Source organism: Pan paniscus, chromosome X (genome assembly GCF_029289425.2).
Source record: "Pan paniscus chromosome X, NHGRI_mPanPan1-v2.0_pri, whole genome shotgun sequence".
In the NCBI taxonomy this organism is placed as follows: Eukaryota; Metazoa; Chordata; class Mammalia; order Primates; family Hominidae; genus Pan; species Pan paniscus.
Genome location: NC_073272.2, coordinates 109,492,332 through 109,512,644, shown reverse-complemented (window position 1 = coordinate 109,512,644; position 20,313 = coordinate 109,492,332). Strand labels below are relative to the sequence as shown.

Sequence of the window (20,313 nt, the reverse complement as noted above, 5' to 3'; positions counted from 1 at the left end):
TGTGGTCATTAAAAAATGAGAATTCCCCTCTTTCCCTAATCACTCAGGAGTAAGTGCTATTTAGTATACATTCTTCCAGATTTTTTAAATGTGCTCATAAACATGCACATACAAAGAGGCTGCTTGGGCTTTTTTTTTTTTTTTTTTTTTTTTAGAAAAAGGGGTTTCTCTCATACATATGGTTCTGCAACATTTTTGTATTTTAGCAATACATTGTGAACAACTTTGAAAGTGAATTCAGACATCAGCCTCCTTTTAAAAAGCTATACTATTCACTGGCCAGATTTACCATTCTGCTATTAATGGGTTGTTTCCCAATGTTCTGTATCCACCAACACTGATGCCATAAATATTCTGGCATGCAACTCTTCACACATTAACATTTGTAGAGTAAATATTTTAAAGTGGGTGGGGTGGCTGGCCACAGGGACCAGCCTGTAAACACCAAATCTAATTACCTTCTCTCAGGTCCTCCTTGGCCTCACCCTCTACATTTCATGACATAGAGGACCAGCTCCTGCCTTCTGAAACTCCTTCCTCTCCTGGATCTCATTCCACTTCCTGGATGGCTGCTCCGTCAGAGTCTTCTTTCTGCTCCCAAAGGAGACATTCCCCAGAATACTTTTCTTCTTTCTCTTCTCTAGCTTGCATGATGCTCTCCTCTTCTCCTCCTTTATCTTCTCGAAGGCAATACCTCCTAAATCAACATTTCTAGCCTTCACCACATCTTAATAGCCTGCTGGACAATCCATCCTCAACATCTCAAACATCTGAAAATCAACAAATCCCAAAATGAACTAATGACCTTTTCCTCTAAGCCACAGTTTCCTCATCTGGAAAACAAAGGGATTGGACTAGACTTAATTTTTAAAAAATTAGGAGTCTAGAATGTACCAGAAGCTGTGTGGGGGATACAAAAATTAATAAAAACATAGACCTTACATTTGGGAACATACAATCTAAGGAGTAGGGAAGATACACAAACAATTACATAATACAAGGCAGAATAACATGCTAAAATAGACAAGAGAGGCTAAATCCGGCTTAGAGGCTTGAAGACAGCTTCACAAGAGGGAGTGTTTGGGCTGAGCCTTGAATGATAACTAGCATTTCAACAGGAAGAGAAAAGAAAGAATATTTCTGTCTAACAGTGCAGCATAAACAAAGTATAAACTCAGAGAAGAATGGAAGTGCATGGTGCTGGTGGCTGGATCAGAGAACACATGGAAGAATATACTAAATAACAAGGCTGAAAAAAAAAGTTGGGACCAAAATCACAGAAGATACCGAATCCTATCATAAGGAGATTAAGATTTCTCTACAGGCTTTATCTATGTGCCATCCCTAGTCTATATATTAATACCAGCTCTGACTGATTGATAAGTGGCTACCTAGAATGCTATGCTAAACAGATTTTAAATCTACTTGGACTCTCCCTGGGAAAGCGTGCCTATGATTGATTAGCACAGTCGGCCAGGGACAATATAAAGTGTATGCATCTATGTGTTTACCATCCCTGATGAAGGCATTAAGGAGTTATCAAAGGTTTTGGAGGAAGGGAATGGCATGATCCAACATGTATTTTACTTGTATCATTCTGGCAGTAGTGTAAAGGGTCGAGTAGTAGATAGAGTAAAGGATAGAGTAGTGTAAAGGATAGAGGAGAGAAGATCAATCACAAGGCTGCTCTAACAAGACAGGTGATGATGATGACAGTGATAAACAACAACATGAACCAGGGCAGGGGAATCAAAGAAGAAAAGGAAGAGAAATGGAAGAGATCATGAAAGGCAGAATCAAGATGACTGAGACTATGATGATGAAAAGGAGGAAGAGGGGGGAATTGACATGTATCAAGGTTTCTAGGGATTTAACCTGGGTCACTGGATGGATTGTGATGCTGTTAAATAAGATAAGAGTACTGAAGGAACAGTATCATAGCAGATGATACTGTTTCATTCCAAATCCCCCAACCACTTTACTTAGGATGCATGGCTTTCAAGCCCTCTTGAGTACACTGGGAAGAAAAAAGCAGGATCTACATTGCTTGATGGCCCCAGCATTTATATAACCCTACATACAAACCTACCTTTCTCCCTTTTGCCAGGCTACCAAGGAAATAACCATCAATATCTGATCCTAGAAACAGGGGGCCTAAGGAATGTTTAAATGTTCCTGCTCTCAAGACATGATGATTGTTCTCATTTTGATAGCACTTTCTTATATTCACAGCACATTCATATATTCACAGCACATTCACATACCTTATTTCACTTGATTCTCATATTTACCCTATAAGGTAAGAAGGGCAAAGATATCTCTGTCTTACAGATGATAACAGCCATACTCATATTTATTAAACACTTGCCATGCACCACTATTCTAAACACTTCACATGTAGTCATGCATTTAATTCTTACAAGAACCCCATAAAGTAGATACTACTATTAATCCCCATTTTGCAGATAAGAAAACAGGCCCAGAGGCTTTAGGTATACTGGTCTAGCAATAAACAAGAAAAATAATGAACTTGGAAGACCTCAAACAAAATAAAACAAAACAAATCAAAAACCATGCCTAGATATGTCAATTAACTTTCCCAGAGTTGCACAGCTAGAAAGCAGCAGAACTGGGATTTGAACCTGACTAGTCTGGCTCCAGAGCCTGCACTTTTAACTACCACACTCTATTTCTTATTATATAAGAAGACTGAGGCACAGAGAGGCTACCTGAATGGGCAAAATTACTCAGTTTTATCAACCAGTTAGTGATGAACCTACAACCAGGACCCAGGTCTGGCTAACCCTTAATCCAGTGCTGTTTCTACTACTCAACCAAGATGAACTAACCTCTACTACTGGGCTGACAGATTATTCTGACGTTTTTCTTCTTTGGCCTTTGTCACCTCTGCTAGACTAAGGTTCTAATTTTGATCCCTTGCCCTGGAGCCCCATACAACTGTTTACTAGGATCAGATGCAGGCCTCTATTTGGAGGCAGGAAATGACGGCCTCAGTTATATCCACAGCTGAGTGGGTCCCATTTCCAAACAACCAACATCTGCAAGCAACCCATACTGGCTCTACATGCAGGCTCAGTGAGCACACACATCCCTGTGAACTGTCTGTCCAGGGCAAACAGCAAGTAATGGTGACACCAGGGCCAGACTCCTCTGTGGAAGACAGGAAGCAAGGGCAGGAAAGTAAATTGAAAAAAACAGTTGCTATACCAGCCAGGTAAAGAGGTGGCCTGCAGGCCGGGCGCAGTGGCTCACGCCTGTAATCCCAGCACTTTGGGAGGTGGAGGCAGACAGATCACCTGAGGTCAGGAGTTCGAGACCAGCCTGACCAACATTGAGAAACCCTATCTCTACTAAAAATACAAAATTAGCCGGGCATGGTGGGGCATGCCTGTAATCCCAGCTACTCGGGAGGCTGAGGCAGGAGAATCACTTGAACCCAGGAGGCGGAGGTTGCGGTGAGCCAAGATCATGCCATTGTACTCCAGCCTGGGCAACAAGAGTGAAACTCCGTCTCAAAAAAAAAAAAATGAAAGAAAGAAAGGAAGAAAGGAAGGAAGGAAGGAAGGAAGGAGGGAAGGAGGGAGGGAGGGAGGGAGGGAAGGAAAGAAAGAGAGAGAGAGAGAGAGAGAGAGAAAGAAAGAAAGAAAGAAAGAAAGAAAGAAAGAAAGAAAGAAAGAAAGAAAGAAAGAAAGGAAGGAGGTGGCCTGCAGCCAGGAGATCCTCACTTTCAAGAAGGCAATAAACAATGATGCTCAAAAAGCACAAGATTTCCATTTCTCTAATAGTGAGCAAGAAGAAAAGTCTAGTTCCTTTCATGCTGGAAGGTTAAGGATAGAAGGAGGCCATGTGTGGTATTATAGAGAGATATTGAAACGGGAGTCAGGAGACTCAGCTCTGCTTCTATTTAGCTGTGTGACTTTGGGCAAATCATTTCACCTCTCTGGGTCTCAGTTTGCTCATCTGGAAAACAAGGGATGAAGGAGAAACAAATTAGTTGTTCTCAGAGGTTTCTTTCAGCTCTGATTTGGTATCACTCTGCCATTTTAACAACCTGAGAAAGTACAGCTAGAACATCCAGTGCCTATAGTCTGCCAAAGGGGAAATCAGCTAGAAGCAAAGAAAAGAAGAATTAGATAAAACAGGCCAGGTGTGGTGGCTCACTCCTATAATCCCAGCACTTTGGGAGGCTGATGCAGAAGAATCGCTTGAGCCCAGGAATTCAAGACCAGCCTAAGCAACATGGCAAGACCCCATCTCTACAAAAAACAAAAACATTAGCTGGGCGTGGTGATGCGTGCCTGTGGTTCCAGCTACTTGGGAGGCTGAGTCAAGAGGATCGCTTGAGCCCAAGGGGTCAAGGCTGCAGTGAGCCATATTCATACCACTACACTCCAGCCTGAGCAACAGAGCAAGACGCTGTTTCAAAAAAAAAAAAATTACATGAAACAAAAAACCACCTTTCTGGAAGGCTGCAAATGAGGTAATACACAGGCAGTAGACTAAGCACCATGCCTAAAGCATAATTAACGTGTATTCAAAAATGTTACAAGTGTTATTACTACCACTCCTCACTTAGTCTGAGAGTGTACAAAGATAACCAGAAATTATAGTGAGTTTTCTCCTAAATTCGACTCTTTTTTGCCCATCTGGCCCTGTTACACATTTCCAGCGTTTTAAAGGCCTAAGGGAGGTCCTAAATGAGCAGGGGCACCAGCTGTCCTTAATGTCCACAGACAGTTATAACTGAAAAGCAAGAACCCAACGTCAAGGAAAGAAGGGAAAGAGAAAATACAAGTGGCAAGAGCCAGGATTAATCCTCCATTCACTGCAAACTGACTGTGGAAAAAGGGGATGAAAAAACAACAGGTGCAGACCACAATGTACTTTGCAAATTGTTTTTCAGGACAGACCCAAAGCAGGGAGTAAGACATTTGGGAAGATGATCCTAGCCTGGTTTCCATGTGCGTCCATCTGAGCAAACACAGCACTGGCTGTGAGATATGGCCAAACACTACCCAGCCGGTCAGGAGACCCTGTGACACGGCGGGCTTCACATTCTTCTCCACAAAGCTAATGCAGCCTTGGCGTAAAGGCCACCCCTGACTCCGATGACCAAGACAATACCCCCCTGAAATTCCCCACAGGGCTGGGGGTCAATCAGTTCACTTGGCTGACTGGCCAGAAACCCCACATGCAAGCAAGGAAACATAACCTTGGCTTGGTGCTAGCTTGCAAGGCTATTCTGAGGAAAGGTGAACTTGAAAGCAGAGTAAAGTCAGCTGCCGCGCAGCAGAAGGGAGATCCAAATGTAGAGGCGGCCCCTTTCCTCAGGGTGCCAACATTCCCTGTGGGGCTGGGGGTCCAGGAAATAGGTAGAAATACCCACATGAAGCAGCAGCCAGTAGCAGTGGCAGCCCAAGGGACCAAGTGTGAAAGCGCTGCTGATAATGAGGCGCTTGTGCACATGACTCTGAGCAACATTCCTGCAGGGTGCAGAGAATAAAGTGACAGGCGCGCGCGCACACACACACACACACACACACACTCAAGTTCCTGGAACTTAAAAAAGGAAACTCTTAACAAATGCAAACCAACAATGAACAAGTGCTGATATGAAGAGGACCCTTTGTTACAATCTTCCCTAGGTCTTAGAATGTGTGAACTTTCATAACTAATTTCCAAGCGCTGCTGTTTATTTGGGTTGCTGTTTGTTTAGAAATGCCCTCTAAACCAGCTCCTCTTCCAGGAACCAGGTTATAGAAAACATGACCTTAGCTTTCTCAATTCTCCCACCTCCAAGGCTAAGAAACAGCCTTCTTACCCACAATGCTTGGGAATATGCCCAGAGGCCTTCCAATGGCCTTGGCAGGATACAGCACACCCCCCACATCCCAAGGCCTGAAATCACATGATCAAGGTCTAGGCCCCAGAAGGCTGCTCTTAAGGGGATCCTTCTCTAGTGATTGGTGGCTTAGGCCCCAGACCTCAGTCTTGAAAACGAGGCCCCAGAGCAAAGTCTTGAAAAGGAGGAGAGCTGGTCTTAAGGAGAGAGGATCCCGGAGATGTAAGAATAATTGGTTTTTTTCTGTCCATTTGCTGATGCAAAAAGCCAAGGCACAGTGAAGTCTTCTCCTGAAAGCAGCACAGTTTCCACTATACTGTGCTTCTCCTTCAGCTAAGATACTTGTTCACTTGAACCTGCCTTTCACCCAGGAACTCTGGGGGTGGCCCTTTCTCCTCCAACAGTTACCCAGCTCTGGTAATAGTTGGCGCTGGAGAAAGTTGCACTCCCCTTAATCAAAAGAAATAAATGAAAAAGTAAAAAAAAAAAAAAAAAAAAGAAACAACCAAAAAAATAAACCCATTCACCAGTCTATGCCCACCCCATTCCCCCAAGCTCACTCCTTTCATACTTCTGTCACAAACTCACTGGTTTCCTAGACTACCAATCTCAAGAGAGTTTGCACCATGGAGCCAGCCCACTGATAAAGAGCAGTAATAATTAAGACAATAGGTCCCCGGAAAGCTAAGCTTCCTAACAGTGAGAGCCACCTTCTAAATTCTTTAAATCTTAGAGATGTAAGAAGAGTTGCCATTTTAAACAGAATCACCCAGTCACCCAGAAAGGACTGGATAATTTAAAGTACTTTCACATTACCCACAAACATGTCCTTAAGCCTCAAACAGCCAAACAACCCTGTCCCGCAGAAATTATTACATGGGTGCTAACTTCATGGAACCAATACCTTTGCCCACGGCATGAAATTATGATGCCAGGGAAGATTTTCTTGGAAAAGCTTTCCTGTATCAAATCCCTACCATCTTATTGCAACAACAGACACCCAGGCTCGAAGCAGCAGCCATAGTGAGAATGATGATGACTGTCATCATCACCCTCACCATCTTAGTTGCCAACATCATCGTCATCATCATCATCATCACTTAAATGTATTGAATGTGTCTTATGTGCCAGATACTATCTTAAATGCTTTATTAATATTTTCTCATTTTTCTCACTTAATCCTCACAACAACTCTGGTAATGTTCAAGTTTGATCATATCATTTTATGAATGTGGGAACACAGGCTCAGAGAGGTTAAGTAATTTGCCCACGGTTACAGAGCTAGTGGTAGAATTTGAATCTAGGCTTTTACCACCCTAGAGCCTGTACTCTTACCCAATACACCACTATGATCTTGAAATGTTAAGTAATACTATTACTATTAAAAACTGCTAACATTTATTTAGTGCACACAATAAGCCAGAAATTCTGCTAAATACTTGATTTAAATTATTTTATTTAACCCTCACAACAACCCTATTATTATTCCCATTTTACAGATGCAGCTAAGTAACATGCCTAAGGTTACATGGTGATGGAGCTCAAACCCAAACCCAGGAAATATGGTCCAAAGGCTCTATCCACCAAGCTGAACTTGCATTAGGAAAATGAAGCATTCCTACTGCCCTACTTAAGTCAGGATCCCTGCTGTATCCCAATCCAAGCCTACAATGTCCCAGCAAGAATTTGGCAAGTAAATGCCAATGAGGAAACTTATCTGGCCCTGATGTGTACACACCAGCCACTCAGATCTGATTAATGTAAGAAAAGAAGATCAAAACTCTTTATAGAAGTCTCTCTTTACCCCATTTTCCTTCAACCTGATTTCTGAAGAGAACACCTGACTACCAGCCTTTTTGTGCTCTGCCCAGAACATCTAATAAGTGTTTACCCAGGACTCCCAGAGCCATAGTTAAGGGCCTTAATGTGCAATCTGGCTCTGCACCTTATTTAATCAGCACCTGAATGAAATGTCTCTTTGCTAGCAACAGCCAGAACACAGTCAGTCAGAGTCTTTCTGCAAACACAGCTGGTCGATTGGCAAAGACAATTCAATTCACAGGCAAAATACACCCTGACTTTATACCAGTACTGGCATGTGATGGACATGGGGAGACTGAAGGCACTGGGCTAGAATTAGGATGGTACCATGCTTCCTTTCCCCTCCAGATGATCTCACTCCTCCCTCTCCTACCCACCTAAACACATGGCCACAGGGCAGAGCTTGCACTGTTTTTGCCAAACAGGCCAATCCTGTCTGACCTCCTGGCTCCTGCAATCCATTCCCTTCCCTCAACACCACCCAGCTCAGAATAAAACTCATATTATCCTTCCTCCCTCTGCCATTTCCTCCAGCAGCTACTAGACAGGAACCAAAACCAATCAAGAGATCCCCCAAACCCTTCCCTTCAGGATCTCATGCTGGTAACAGGTCCAAGTGCCTTGATGCCCATGAACTGACAGACGTGCAAGCGCTGCCCTGTGTAGCCAGGAAACAGCTGAGTAAACACAGAGGACTGACTGGTGCCCAGAAGAGGGGTCCTCGCCAGGCCTTCAGATTAACTGCTGCATCCAAGCACTGTGGAGGGAGATTTACATTAATATGAAACCCTGGGGGTCAGCATGTAGGGTGGCAAGGCATGGATAACTCCAGTTCTCCTGATCAGGGGCTTTAGCGGGAGAGAAGAGGCCAAAACCTGAGCAAGGCACATGAGAAAGGACATCCGCTTAAAAACACTAGACACAGTCTACCAATTAGATATAATGTTAGGGTAACAAGGCCCTTTTTTAAAACTCATCCTCTCCCTGACGCCCAGTGGAGTCTGTCCACTCACATTTCAGTATGAACCTCTGAAATAAAACTGCTTTCTTCCTAATCCCCCATGGCTATCATCTCCTCTGATGAGATGGGCGTTTTGAATTATAGAAAGGATTGTTTTGGAGCTTGTGTGGGGTGGATCAGGTGGACAGACTTGGAAACAGGGAAGAAGAGATATGAAAAAGAAAGGTAGAAAGATGGCACCACACTTCATTAGTGCTGCTGTGGACTTTAGAGCAGCAACCATCCACAAGCCACTAAAAAGCATCTACTGGTTGCAGGTGGGATGCCTGCTATCTCCTCATTTCTCACATTTAATGTCTGTTCACTTACCCCAATGTTCTGTGCCTCTGTTGTTGACAGTGTGGGCCCTCCTTGAGACAGCACAGAGAACACAATTTTCTATCTCATCCCCTATCGAGGATTCAAGGGCATCTGCAGGTCGCTTATCAACAGCCTAGAAATGACAGAGCATTCCTAGAGTTTCACTTAGTTGGCCAAGGGAGAAGTAAGACATCTACCCCTGATAATAAGCAAATAATTCCAGGTTACAGTTGAGACACTTTTCTGTGAAGGAGGAAGCAACTCTGCGAACTTATGGTAGGATCTCTCAAAGTGAGGTCAAAGGCTCACAGGCATTAGAATCATCTGGGAGTTTGTTATAAATGCAGATTCCCATCCTCATCCTAGACCTGCTCAGAATTGCTATGAAGAGAGCTAGACATCTACATTATAACAAGCTTCCAAGGGATTCTTTCACAAATAAAGTTTGATAATCACTGCTCTCCACATCCATCCTCTTCCTGTCTACTTGAACCCTGGGTAAGTGAATAGATATTAAATAGGAGAAATGGGGAGATAGCACATAGCCTTTGCACTTATTGTTTCTTATGCCTAGAATTGCTTTCCTTCCTCCATCACCCAATGAATTCCTATGCATTCAAATACATTTATTGAGCACCTACTAGAGCCAGTCCCTGTTCTAGGCACTAAGAGAACAAAAACCAAGGGTCCTTGCTTTCATGGAGCTAACATGAGCCAGCTCAAATGCCACCTCTTCTAGGAAGCTTTCCTTAATTGCATTAGGAAAAAAAAAGACCCCTGTCCCCTATGCTTTGTTCAAATCTGTTACTATACATGTAATGTTGTAATTTAGTTGATCTATTTCCTTGTCCATCTCATCAAAACTGTGAGCAAAATGAAGGCAAAGGCTACTTCTTCTTTTTTTGTTGTTTTTGGTTTTGTTTTTGAAAGTACATCAACAATGACTGCTTCTTATTTCTCTTTGAATCTCCAATGCCTGGCACCAATGTTTGGCACACAATAGGCATTCGATAAATATCTGTTGAGTGAACGCAAGAAAGAATAAACTCCCACGAACATCTAAAACAACAGTTCTGCAAACAGAGAGTTAGCATACAACAAACCATGTGTCAACATTCCCTCTTGTTAGTCCCTGCAGATCTTAGAGACTGGAAAGCGGGGGGATATAGAAGGACTGGAGGGATATATTCCATATATCACTGGAAGGTAATAAAGGTGGCCTGGTTGAAATACTCCATTGACATAACTAACAGTCACCAAACAAGCCAGTGGAACTCTACAGCTACCTTAAAACCCTCTTCACAATAACTTGGGGCCCTCATCCTCTAATCTGAATCACACTATTTAACAGGTATTGAGATGGTACCAGAACACTTAATGCCTTGCCCACAGATCACCCAGACTCATGCTCAATTAGGATGGGCACTGAAACCAACTTCCCACCTAATTACTTCAGCCACTAGATAATGTCTCTAAAAGTGGGGTCCAAGGCTGACCAGCATTAGAATCACCCAAGAGCTAGTATAAATGCAGATTCCAGTCCTCACCCTAGACCTGCTCAGAATCACCGTGTAGAGAACAAGGTATCCGCATTATAACAAGCTTCCAAGAGACTCTTTTACAAATAAAGTTTGACAATCACCGCTTTCCACATCCAGAGTCTCTTCGCATTCACTCAGCCAGTTCCTGGCAGGAGAGGAGCACGTGAGACAAGACATTCTCAATTTAACAAAATATATGAAAGACCAGGAGAAGCAGAGAAACCTGGCTCTTCATTTCAATGAGGCATAACAATGAGGTATCCACTGAAAAAGAGAAGAGGGGAGAAAAAGGAAAAGTAAGTCTCTGGCTTAATAACATTTTTTATTTATATGATATTAAGAAGCAAGAAAGTTGGCATGTCCAAGAGATTAAGATCAAGATCCAACAGTGTAATTTCCTGATTGGGAGAAAAGCAAACAGACACTTTGGGCCAAGAGTACAGATTCTAATAACCATTCTTTGTGATGGAAATTCTACAAAAAGATGTGTGAGCAGGAGCTGAGATTGCCTCACTCCTGTGGCTATTTCAAAAAACAGGCAGAAAGATTTTTTTTTTTTTTTTTTTGAGACAGAGTCTCGCTCTGTCACCCAGGCTGGAGTGCAGTGGCGGGACCTCGGCTCACTGCAACCTCTGCCTCCTAGGTTCAAGCGATTCTCCTGCCTCAGCCTCCCGAGTAGCTGGGACTACAGGCGCGTGCCACCACACCTGGCTAATTTTTTGTATTTTTAGTAGAGAGAGGGTTTCACCGTGTTAGCCAAGATGGTCTCAATCTCCTGACCTCGTGATCTGCCTGCCTCAGCCTCCCAAAGTCTGGGATTACAGGCGTGTGCCACCGTGCCTGGCTGGAAGATTCTCTTAATAGGAACATAGGGCCACCAGTGGAGAAAGAAAAAAGGAAAGCAAAAAGTCAGTTCCATCAATCATTCAGTCACCATTATCCAGGTACACATTAAACAATTAATGTGCATATACAGTATTATATTCAGCTCTGCAAGGAGTTACAAAGGAAAAATCCACTACTCCTTTACTTTAAAAAAGTGTTCCCACTAATGGTGGAGAAACATTAAAGAAACATGCAAAAACAAAAAACAAACAAACAAAAAAAGCAAATGATCTGGCCAAACACCAGATTACCTACATGCATACAAAGGTATTCATTAAAGAGCCCAACATTCTGACATGTATTCAGACGGCTGGGAAAGGACAAAAAGTGTTAATGGAGTCAGGTCAGGCTCCTATGGAAAGGTTTCGTAGAGGAGAATCTTCAGGGGAGTATTTACAGAGGGGGAGGAAACTAAAAGCAAGTCTCACAAAGACTGAGAAGAAGGTGGCCCATCTGTGGCAAAGGAATACAAATTCTGTGAGCTTGTGGATCATCCACTGAGTGGGGCCAGCAACATACTGTTATTTAAAAGCAAGCTGAGTTGTATTAACAGGTGCAAGGCATGAAAAGACTGGGAAAAAAATACTTCCTCTCTGCTTGGTGTGGGCTGGACCTCTGGTAAGAGTTAGTGTCCAGTTTTATATGCCATGCATCAGAAAGGTATCCAGACACAGGCAAGGATCCAGAAAAAAGTAACAAAAATGATTAGAGGAATGCCTTCTAGAAGCTATCAAGAAAGGTATAAGGAGTTGAGCTTTGTCGGTTTCTGAGTCTGAAGTTGAAACTGTATTGGTCTTCTGCCATCTTTGACCAGCTTTGCCCAGCTTCTCTGTTTAAGTGACCACATAATTATTCAGAGAATTCAAATGCTTCATTTCCATGTGGCCCGTTTCACAGAGAAGACTGAGATAGGAAAAGGTTAAATAGTTTGCTGAGCAAGCCATGAGCAAAACTAGCATCATAATTTTAAATCCTGGGGCTGTCTGTGGGTTGTTTAATTCACCAATCCACAGCACCTCTCTTTATATGGACGCCCCCAATGACTGTAACAATGAAAGATGGAAAAATTCTCTGCAAATTTCCTTGGGGGGAGAAACAAACTAAAAAGGAATGTCATGCCTCACTAGTGAGGCCCATATAAACATCATCCCCTTGTATCCCCCTGGACTGATGACACAGGACGCAGTCCATCTGATAAGCTGTCAGCAGATGGCTGGATCCCTTATTGTACCCATTACCCACCAACTTCAGTTCCAAGCAGGAATGATAATCAGTGCTCCAGACAACAGATGGAGAATGAGGAGGTGTGTCTGGTCTGAAGTCAAGGGGGAAAACAGAAAGCCAAGTTTCTCAAATCCATCAGGTCTTCTCTAAAACAAATTCATCACATAACAACCGGAATGCAACAGTGTGTATTCAGTGAGTTGCAAGGGGTTTCACAAAAAGCTCAGGACTTTCTGAGTGTGTGTCATTCTACACTTTTAGCAAGGAGAGAGGAAGTAAGAAAATCAAACAGTGAACCAAAAGCGGGTAAGCCATATTTGGTTGAAGTTAGATTTCTAATATATTGTAAAGAAGACAAAAAATCAAATAGCTACAGCAACTCTAAAAAAGGATGGGATTCAGTGTTACTCACTAAAAACCAACAGCTTGGGACTAAGGGGTCAACAGCACCAATTATTCTTTGCCAAATGTCCAGCCTGGATACAGCCTGCCTTAGGGGCATAGACATGGAGGGTTAAACTGCATATGCTGCACCCCACTAAGTTCTGTGCCTAATCAGGAGATGTTGGCACAGACACATACAGAACCAACAGGAATTGGACAATTAAACAAGACATCCCAAATGGGATCTTTTTCTTAAGTTTCTAAGACAAAGACAATATAACTGGACTCAAGGAGGGTAAAGGGCCACTAAATTAAGACCACCAGTCTTTACAACAATCAGTCAAACTATCTAGCATTTTAACCCTTCTGCTGAGAAACTGTAGATTTTTAAGACTTAAATAGCTATGAGAATCTCTTCCTGCTAAGCCAGATTCCCACTGTGGCAGCTCAGTTCTAAAGCCACCTGTGCCACTAACTTACTGGGTGATTTTTGGTAAACAGTACAGTCACTCCATAAATTCACTCCCTGTCACCCATACCTGCCAAAATCATAAGCAAAAAGGGACTGGCCATGCTTGAAGAAATACTTATTGGTATAATTGATAGACACCAGTGATATTTAGCAAGGGGTTTAGCAACCATGTGGTAACCTTGGTGCTTGCTGATCTTGAGAACACTCAAATATCTCTGGCTGGAGGCTTAGCTGTGAGATAGTGCTAGGTCAACCATACATGCCTGTATCAGTCTACAGTCCCAGGACACGTTTGAGAAATCAGACAAGGCCAAAATGAAATCTGACAGGACGAATATTAATCAATAACAGAACTTGGACACAAGTACTGCCCTTCCTTATGCTACTAGAGTTGGCAGTCACTCAAAGGCAGCATGGCTATGATGAGAGCCTGTGTAACAAGGCCTTGGGAATGAATATGTTGCAGACTGAAAAATGAGAGATGCGGAGACTAACCAATTTCCCTCCAACTTATCTATTTCCTGGCCTAAAGCAATACCTCCCTTGTTACAAACTTACACTGACTCTCTGAGGAAGAAGGCCTTTTTATAAAGCCAAAACTGAGTCATCCTGTTGAGAGACACATATCAGACATGTCTCTGCTAAGCTATCCCTTTCACTTCAGCTAATATCTCTCTTTCCTTGCTAGGACTTCTAAATTCCACAGAATTTGCCACTACAACATAGCCTAATTCAGCTAGTTCACTTGCCAAACATTTCTTTGTACATAGTATCTCCTCTTTGGAATATACACTGTTGCAGGAAACATTTTAACATCCCTTTCTCCAGGCCTAAGCTAAAAGTAACAATGTATATGAAAGTATCTTATAAACAGTAATTGTTAGATAAATGCAAGGTATTATGGTATTCTGGGTATACATACTATCATTGGTCATTGCTGCAACCAAGACAGAAAATTATTTCCAACCATCTGCTGTTAATTTTTTTTTTTTTTAGGACTCATCAACTTTTAAAAATCCATACATTCCTGCTTCCCAGGAAAAGCCATATGGAGGGTATAGAAAGTTGGATTAATCAGAGGCTAGGTCTCCTGGTATGCCAGGGGTTACTATTTAAATGATACAAAGCAGTGATTTAGGGGAAAAGGGCAAAGAAGCATAATTCTGATGGAGCTCAAGAACTCCTCGGCATGGCTCTGTTCCATGCCCCCATCCTAAGGCTTCAGAGTCCTAAAGTGCCATCATCCTCTGCATGAGTTCCCAAGCATGGCCCAGTTGAGTTTACTTTACTGGGAAGACACAGGGAGAAAACAATGAATGGGGACTGGCCACCTGACTTCCACAGAGAAGAAACTAGCTTCCTTTTTTTCCACACAGGAGGTCAAAAGCATTTCAGAATAGCTCTCTGTTGCATACCCATCTACGACTTATGGAGACAAGAATCACATAGACTGTCAAGAGCTAGGAGGGCAACTCTGCCTCATTTCACAGGTAGGCAAACTGAGGCCCAGGAAGAGTACTTTCTCCAAAGTCATACAATGAATTAATGCCAGCACTAGGTCTCCAGAGTCTTCTGAGAGCCTCTAAAAATCTTGCTTCTAAAAACCATGGTGTTGCCAGTCTTGACGTCATCACATCAGCCGCAGCTCCAGTCAAGCTGAATTTAGTCCTTTGTTGACCTTCTAGATATGTGATTGCCAGAGGCCTCAAGACCACTTTGTAGAAGATGCACCCTTTGACCCTCACCACCTGCCATCCTAAAAAAGCACTCCTGTCCCGACAGCCTCACACAGCATCGGCTGAGATGCGTTGTTTCCTATCATTAACAAAAAGCCCATTCATAAAAAAAGAAAGAAAGAAGACTGGCTCAAATTTACACAGAAGGTCTAGCTGGGACAGCCCTGGACTTCCTGTGAATGGCATCACTTCCTAAGAAGCCCTCTCTTAAAAAATGCTGCCCACTCCAGCCCCGATGCTTACAGCCACCCAATCAAAAACAGCCACTTTATTCCAAAGTTATCCATACCTTCTTACCATATCTGCAAGAAGGGAAGGGGCTGGGGTCATTCACCACATCCAGAAGCCTGCAATCAAATGAGTTCCTAGGAACACAGTGCAAGCAAGTATCCAAGCCATGGGTAGACAGTGTGGTGCTCATCTGCCTGAGTCTTCCCACAGGACTGCCCCACCACCCACTGCCACCCTCACTTTGGGGTTGACAGCTTGCAACCTCAAGGTGGATGAGTTTGCTTTCCAACCCAGGCACTAATTCATCTTTTGGCTGCAAGCAAATGACCTGCCATTCCTAAACCCCTCCAGGCCTGTAAAATGGAGATAATAATCTCAACCTCCTGCCCCAAGCTAGGCTGTCACAAGTCTCCAAAGAATAACCTTCTACAAACATAAAGGCAGTAAAGATGCTAATGACAGGTTTCAAAACTGCCCCTGAATAAAACACACCCGGTTTTCCACAGCCTGAAATCTAAAAAAGACTGATTGCTCTCCCAGTCTCCTCTTCCTCCTCCTCCATGATTTTATAGCTTTAGAACATCTCTCCACACAGGCTGAATACAGACAGTCTCACTCTTGGTCCTCACCCAGATTATTTTTATGTATCTGGCAACTTGCCTTTTCAATCCCATTTGTTTTCCTTAGCACCGCTAATGGGTGGAAGTCGATGAGGTAAAGAAATCAGCTTCCTAAGCACCCTTGGACTATGACCACAGGAGACAGAATGACAGTAATAGGATGGAGAGGTTTGCAAAAAAAGAAATACCCTCTCACCATAGTGATCACCAGCCCAAAGTTCACATGTCAGCCTGGGGACCTGCTTCAGAACTCATTTAGTAGGAGCTTGGTGCTGCTCCAATGCCTCAAAATGCAAAGGCAGACCTCACTCTAAGAGCATACACTCCCAAATGAAAGAGTCATTAAGAGAAACCTGTAAAAGTATTTCCCCAAAGTACCACAGTGTAGATGAGAAAGTTTATGCGACCACCTCCAGGAAAGAGTGTCACCAGGCCCCTGGGAAATTAACTACCACAGAAGGCAAGGGAGCTGGGTCATGGTCCACTGATGTGATTCAGAAAGGGCACCTGGCTGGGGCTGGACTTCCTGCTTGTGAAAGCCCAGGGCACGGCAGGGTTGGGCTGGGCTGGAAGGGAGGGGCAGCCAGGGTGAGTGCCAGTCGTTCCTAGGGTTCAGGCACAAGGTTCCTCACCTCCACTGTGGGGCTGACGCACTGTGCAAAGGTGAAAGAAAGCCAAACCTGAAATCGGCACAAAGGCAGCCACTCGTTGGAAAATCATTTTTAAAGGTCCCCCTGCCCGCCGGGATGAGGTGCTGTACACTATGGAGTGTCCTGAGCACATAAATGACTCTTATCACTTAGGATGCCCAGGAAAAAGTCAACAGACTCACATGCATCATGGTGACCAGGTGACAGGGGTTGAGCAGGTAGATGACGGTCTTGGTGGCGAACTTAAAGCCCACCTCCACCCCGAAGGTCAGGCACAGGGCTACTAAGAGCAGATTCTTGCTCAGGCTCTCCTTGCCTTCCTCTGGCCGCTGGGTCACCTGCTCTGGCTGGCTGCCAGGGCTACCCCTACCGTCCTCCTTCGTCTGCCTCAGGATGTGCCGCAGGGCCACCAGGATCTCCAACAGAGCCAGGGTCAGGACCACCACACTTTCCAGCAGCCGCTGCTGCCAAGAGAGGAAGGCAGCACAGTCGGGGCCCCCATTGCCTGCAAAACTGGGGTCCACGCCCCCATAGAGCCAGTCCAGGAGACTCTGGTAGCTATACCGGGACATGATGCAAAGTGGTTCCCCTTGACCACAGTACAGGAAGCAAGAGTGAGATGGAACACAAGCCCAGAGGGTTGCCCGGGTGGTGGACCATGTAAGGCGGGCACACCCCCACAACCCCCCTCCAGACACCAGGGCACCGAGAGTAGGGGAGGGGAAGCTACACGCAAGGCCCGGGGTAAAGTGCTGGCTCTAACTTGTCCCCACGGCTGTCTGGGGGAGCCCCCCGCGCTTCTCCAGTGGCCACCAACGAGGCAGGGTTGAAAGGAGCCGTTGGCCAATCTAAAAGGAAGGAGAGGAAAAAAAAAAAAAAGGTCTCAAAGAGGCAATTGCACCGGGAATTAGGAAGCGGGAGGGGTAACTAGCGAGGGAAGAAAACGGGAACGGGGCAGTGGCGAAGCAAGCAGGGGTCAGGGGAAGCCGGAGGCCGAAAGGGTCAGGGCGGGGGCCAAGGAGACCCGGCAGTGCTGCGGCAGCGAACCGGGAGCCAAAAGGGGTCAGAGCTAGGGGACACGCGGAGGCAAGGAGAGGAGCTAGCGGGGCCAGGCAGGCGGGGAGGGCGACGGGGATGGCAGGGACGCCGGACTCCTCGTCTCACGCACTCGCCACAGAGGGATCTCTTACTCCTGCAACCGCGTGGCCGTCTCTGCCCCCAGCTAGCAACTTCGCCGCCGACGGGCCCCTCCAGCCAATTTAGAGCCGTCCTTGTCCAGCCTCCCGCCCCCGGGTACACCCCCGAACCCCCAGCTCCACCCTCCGGCCCCAGACGCCCGCCCTCCGGGCAGCACCACCCCCAGCCCGCGGCCCGCCCGGGACCTGCCCCCCTCGCGCAGGCAGCGGAGGGAGGAAGCCAGAGGGAGGGCGGGAGGCCGGGCCAGCCGGGGGCTGGACTAAAGCCGGCCCCTGGACTAAAGCCGGCCCCCCTCCCTCCTCCCCGGCGCCGCAACCTCCCGCGCCTCCCGCCCGGCCCCGGGGACCGGCCGCCGCGCCCCTCGGGGCTTCACTCACCGGCAGCTCGGCCCGCGGCCCCGGATCGGGCTACTGCTCCGCTCCCGCGCTCTCCGCGCCGGGCGCTCGGTTCCCCTGGCGGCCGCCGCCGCGGCGCACGGCTCCTCCTCCCCGTCTTCCTCCCCCTGCAGCAGCCGCGCTCTCTTCCTCTTTCTTCCCCTCCCTCTCTCCTCCCCCTCTCCGCTGCCACCGCCACTGCCTCCCTCCTCCCGTCCAGTTCAGCTCTCGCCCCACCACACGCCCTCGGGCCACGACTACTCCTCCTCGCCTCCTTCCCTTTTCTGCCTCTGGCACTCCCCTCACCCGTCCACCATTCACACCTCCCACCCTCCGCGGCTTCGGCTCTCCCTCCTCCTCCTCCTCCCTCCTCCGGCTCAGGCTCCGCCTCCTTCCGCCTCCTCCCTGGCCTGCCTCGTCTTCTGCACTCGGAGCCTGCACGCGTGCACAGCCACCCTCCTTCACAACCGTGTACAGAATTCGCCCCCTCGGTGAAGCCCTGTTGACTGGCTCCGCCTCCCGCGACCTGGTTCTCCAGGGCACTTCTTTCTATACTGCACACATAGTAGGCACTTAGCTGGCCCGCACTAACTTCTTGTGGGGGAATAAGCCTTTCTAGTAATGAGCAGCTTGGCTTCGGGGTGTGTGCTGGGTATGGCCGGCTCCTCTTCGCGATTCCTCCTTTCTGCCACGACTCATGCAAGGCCAGAAAGGCATCTTCTCTCCCCTTTCTAGCCACAGCCCCACTCCACACTTCAGTGCCTAGGACAGGAGCTTCATTTCCCTGCTCCTCCCCCTCCTGCTCTGATCCACTATTTTCTCTCTACCTCTTGCCACACAGACCACCCCTGCCACACCCTCTCCCTCTCCCACTTCTCCCCTTTCTCCTGACAGGCCTTCAATGGTAGGCCAGTGGGAGGAAGGGAGGCTTCCCGTGACCTCTTTCCCTCCCCCTCTTCCCCCCTTCCCCCTCCCGAGAGCAGTTGCTTCCTAACCTATGCGTGGAAAAGCCAGCCAGGACTATATGAGTGTGGAGGAGCAGCACTAAGCCCAAAACCTGGATAAGGGCAACTGACGGAAATAAAATCCCCTCTTCCTACCTGCTGCTTTTTACCGATCGGCTGTTTGCTTTTCTTGATACAAGGGTCAGTAAAAGGACCTTCTCAGGACCTTCCTCATGTTTATTTAATATTTATTGAAGACTCACGATGAGTTAGAAGAATATCCAGAAAAACACAGTTAGGCACCTTGCCTAGGAAACACTTTTGGATGTTGGCTGCAAGCCAGGCTCAAAACATAAAATGCAATCTACTGTATTATCAGGCCATCGCCCTCCCGTTTTTTCCAAGTCTGGTTTTCCGAACAAGTACAGCCAGGTAGCCTTGTCTGACTCCAAGTTTTGTACAACATCTACCATAGGCCTGATGTTCTCCAAGTGTCAGAGGCGTTAAAACCAGAGCGACTCCATCTTGAACAGGGCCTGGATAAAATGAGGCTGAGACCTACTGAGCTGCATTCCCAAAAAGTTAGGCATTCCAAGTCACGGGATGAGATAGGAGGTCGGCACAAGATTATAGGTCACAAAGACCTTGCTGATAAAACAGGATGCAGTAAAGAAGCCGGCCAAACCCCACTAAAACCAAAAAGGTGATGACAGTTACCTCTGGTCGTCCCCACTGCTCATTATATGCAAATTATAACGCATTAGCATGCTAAAAGTCACTCCCACCAGCATCCTGAAGTTACCCTATATGGTCTGAAAGGGGGAGGAACCCTCAGTTCTGAGAATTGCCCACCCCTTTCCCAGAAAACTCATGAATAATCCACCCCTTGTTTAGCATATAATCAAGAAATAACCATAAGAATTATCAGTTGAGCAGCCCAAGCTGCTACTCTGCCTATGGAGTAGCCATTCTTTATTCCTTTACTTTCTTAATAGACTTGCTTTGACTTTACTCCAAATTCTTTCTTGCCCCGAATTCTTGCTAGAGGTC

General features: G+C 46.0%; 1 protein-coding gene across 10 annotated transcripts in view; it reads right to left on the bottom strand.

Annotated features, from left to right (window-relative positions):
* TMEM164 (transmembrane protein 164) overlaps nt 1-18,474 on the bottom strand; it is a 193,319-nt gene extending 174,845 nt beyond the window's left edge. For 2 of the 10 annotated variants that reach the window (XM_034950033.3, XM_034950032.2), the window contains exon 1: nt 16,931-18,059. In XM_034950033.3, the coding sequence (XP_034805924.1) occupies nt 16,931-17,320 (390 nt within the window). In that variant the 5' untranslated portion in view covers nt 17,321-18,059. Of the gene's footprint in view, nt 1-458; nt 6,891-16,930; nt 18,270-18,322 lie in introns of those variants that run through there. The other 8 variants (XM_055106137.2, XM_014343533.4, XM_008975536.5 and 5 more) reach the window with 7 other exon arrangements.
* Between the last annotated feature and the right edge of the window lie 1,839 nt (nt 18,475-20,313).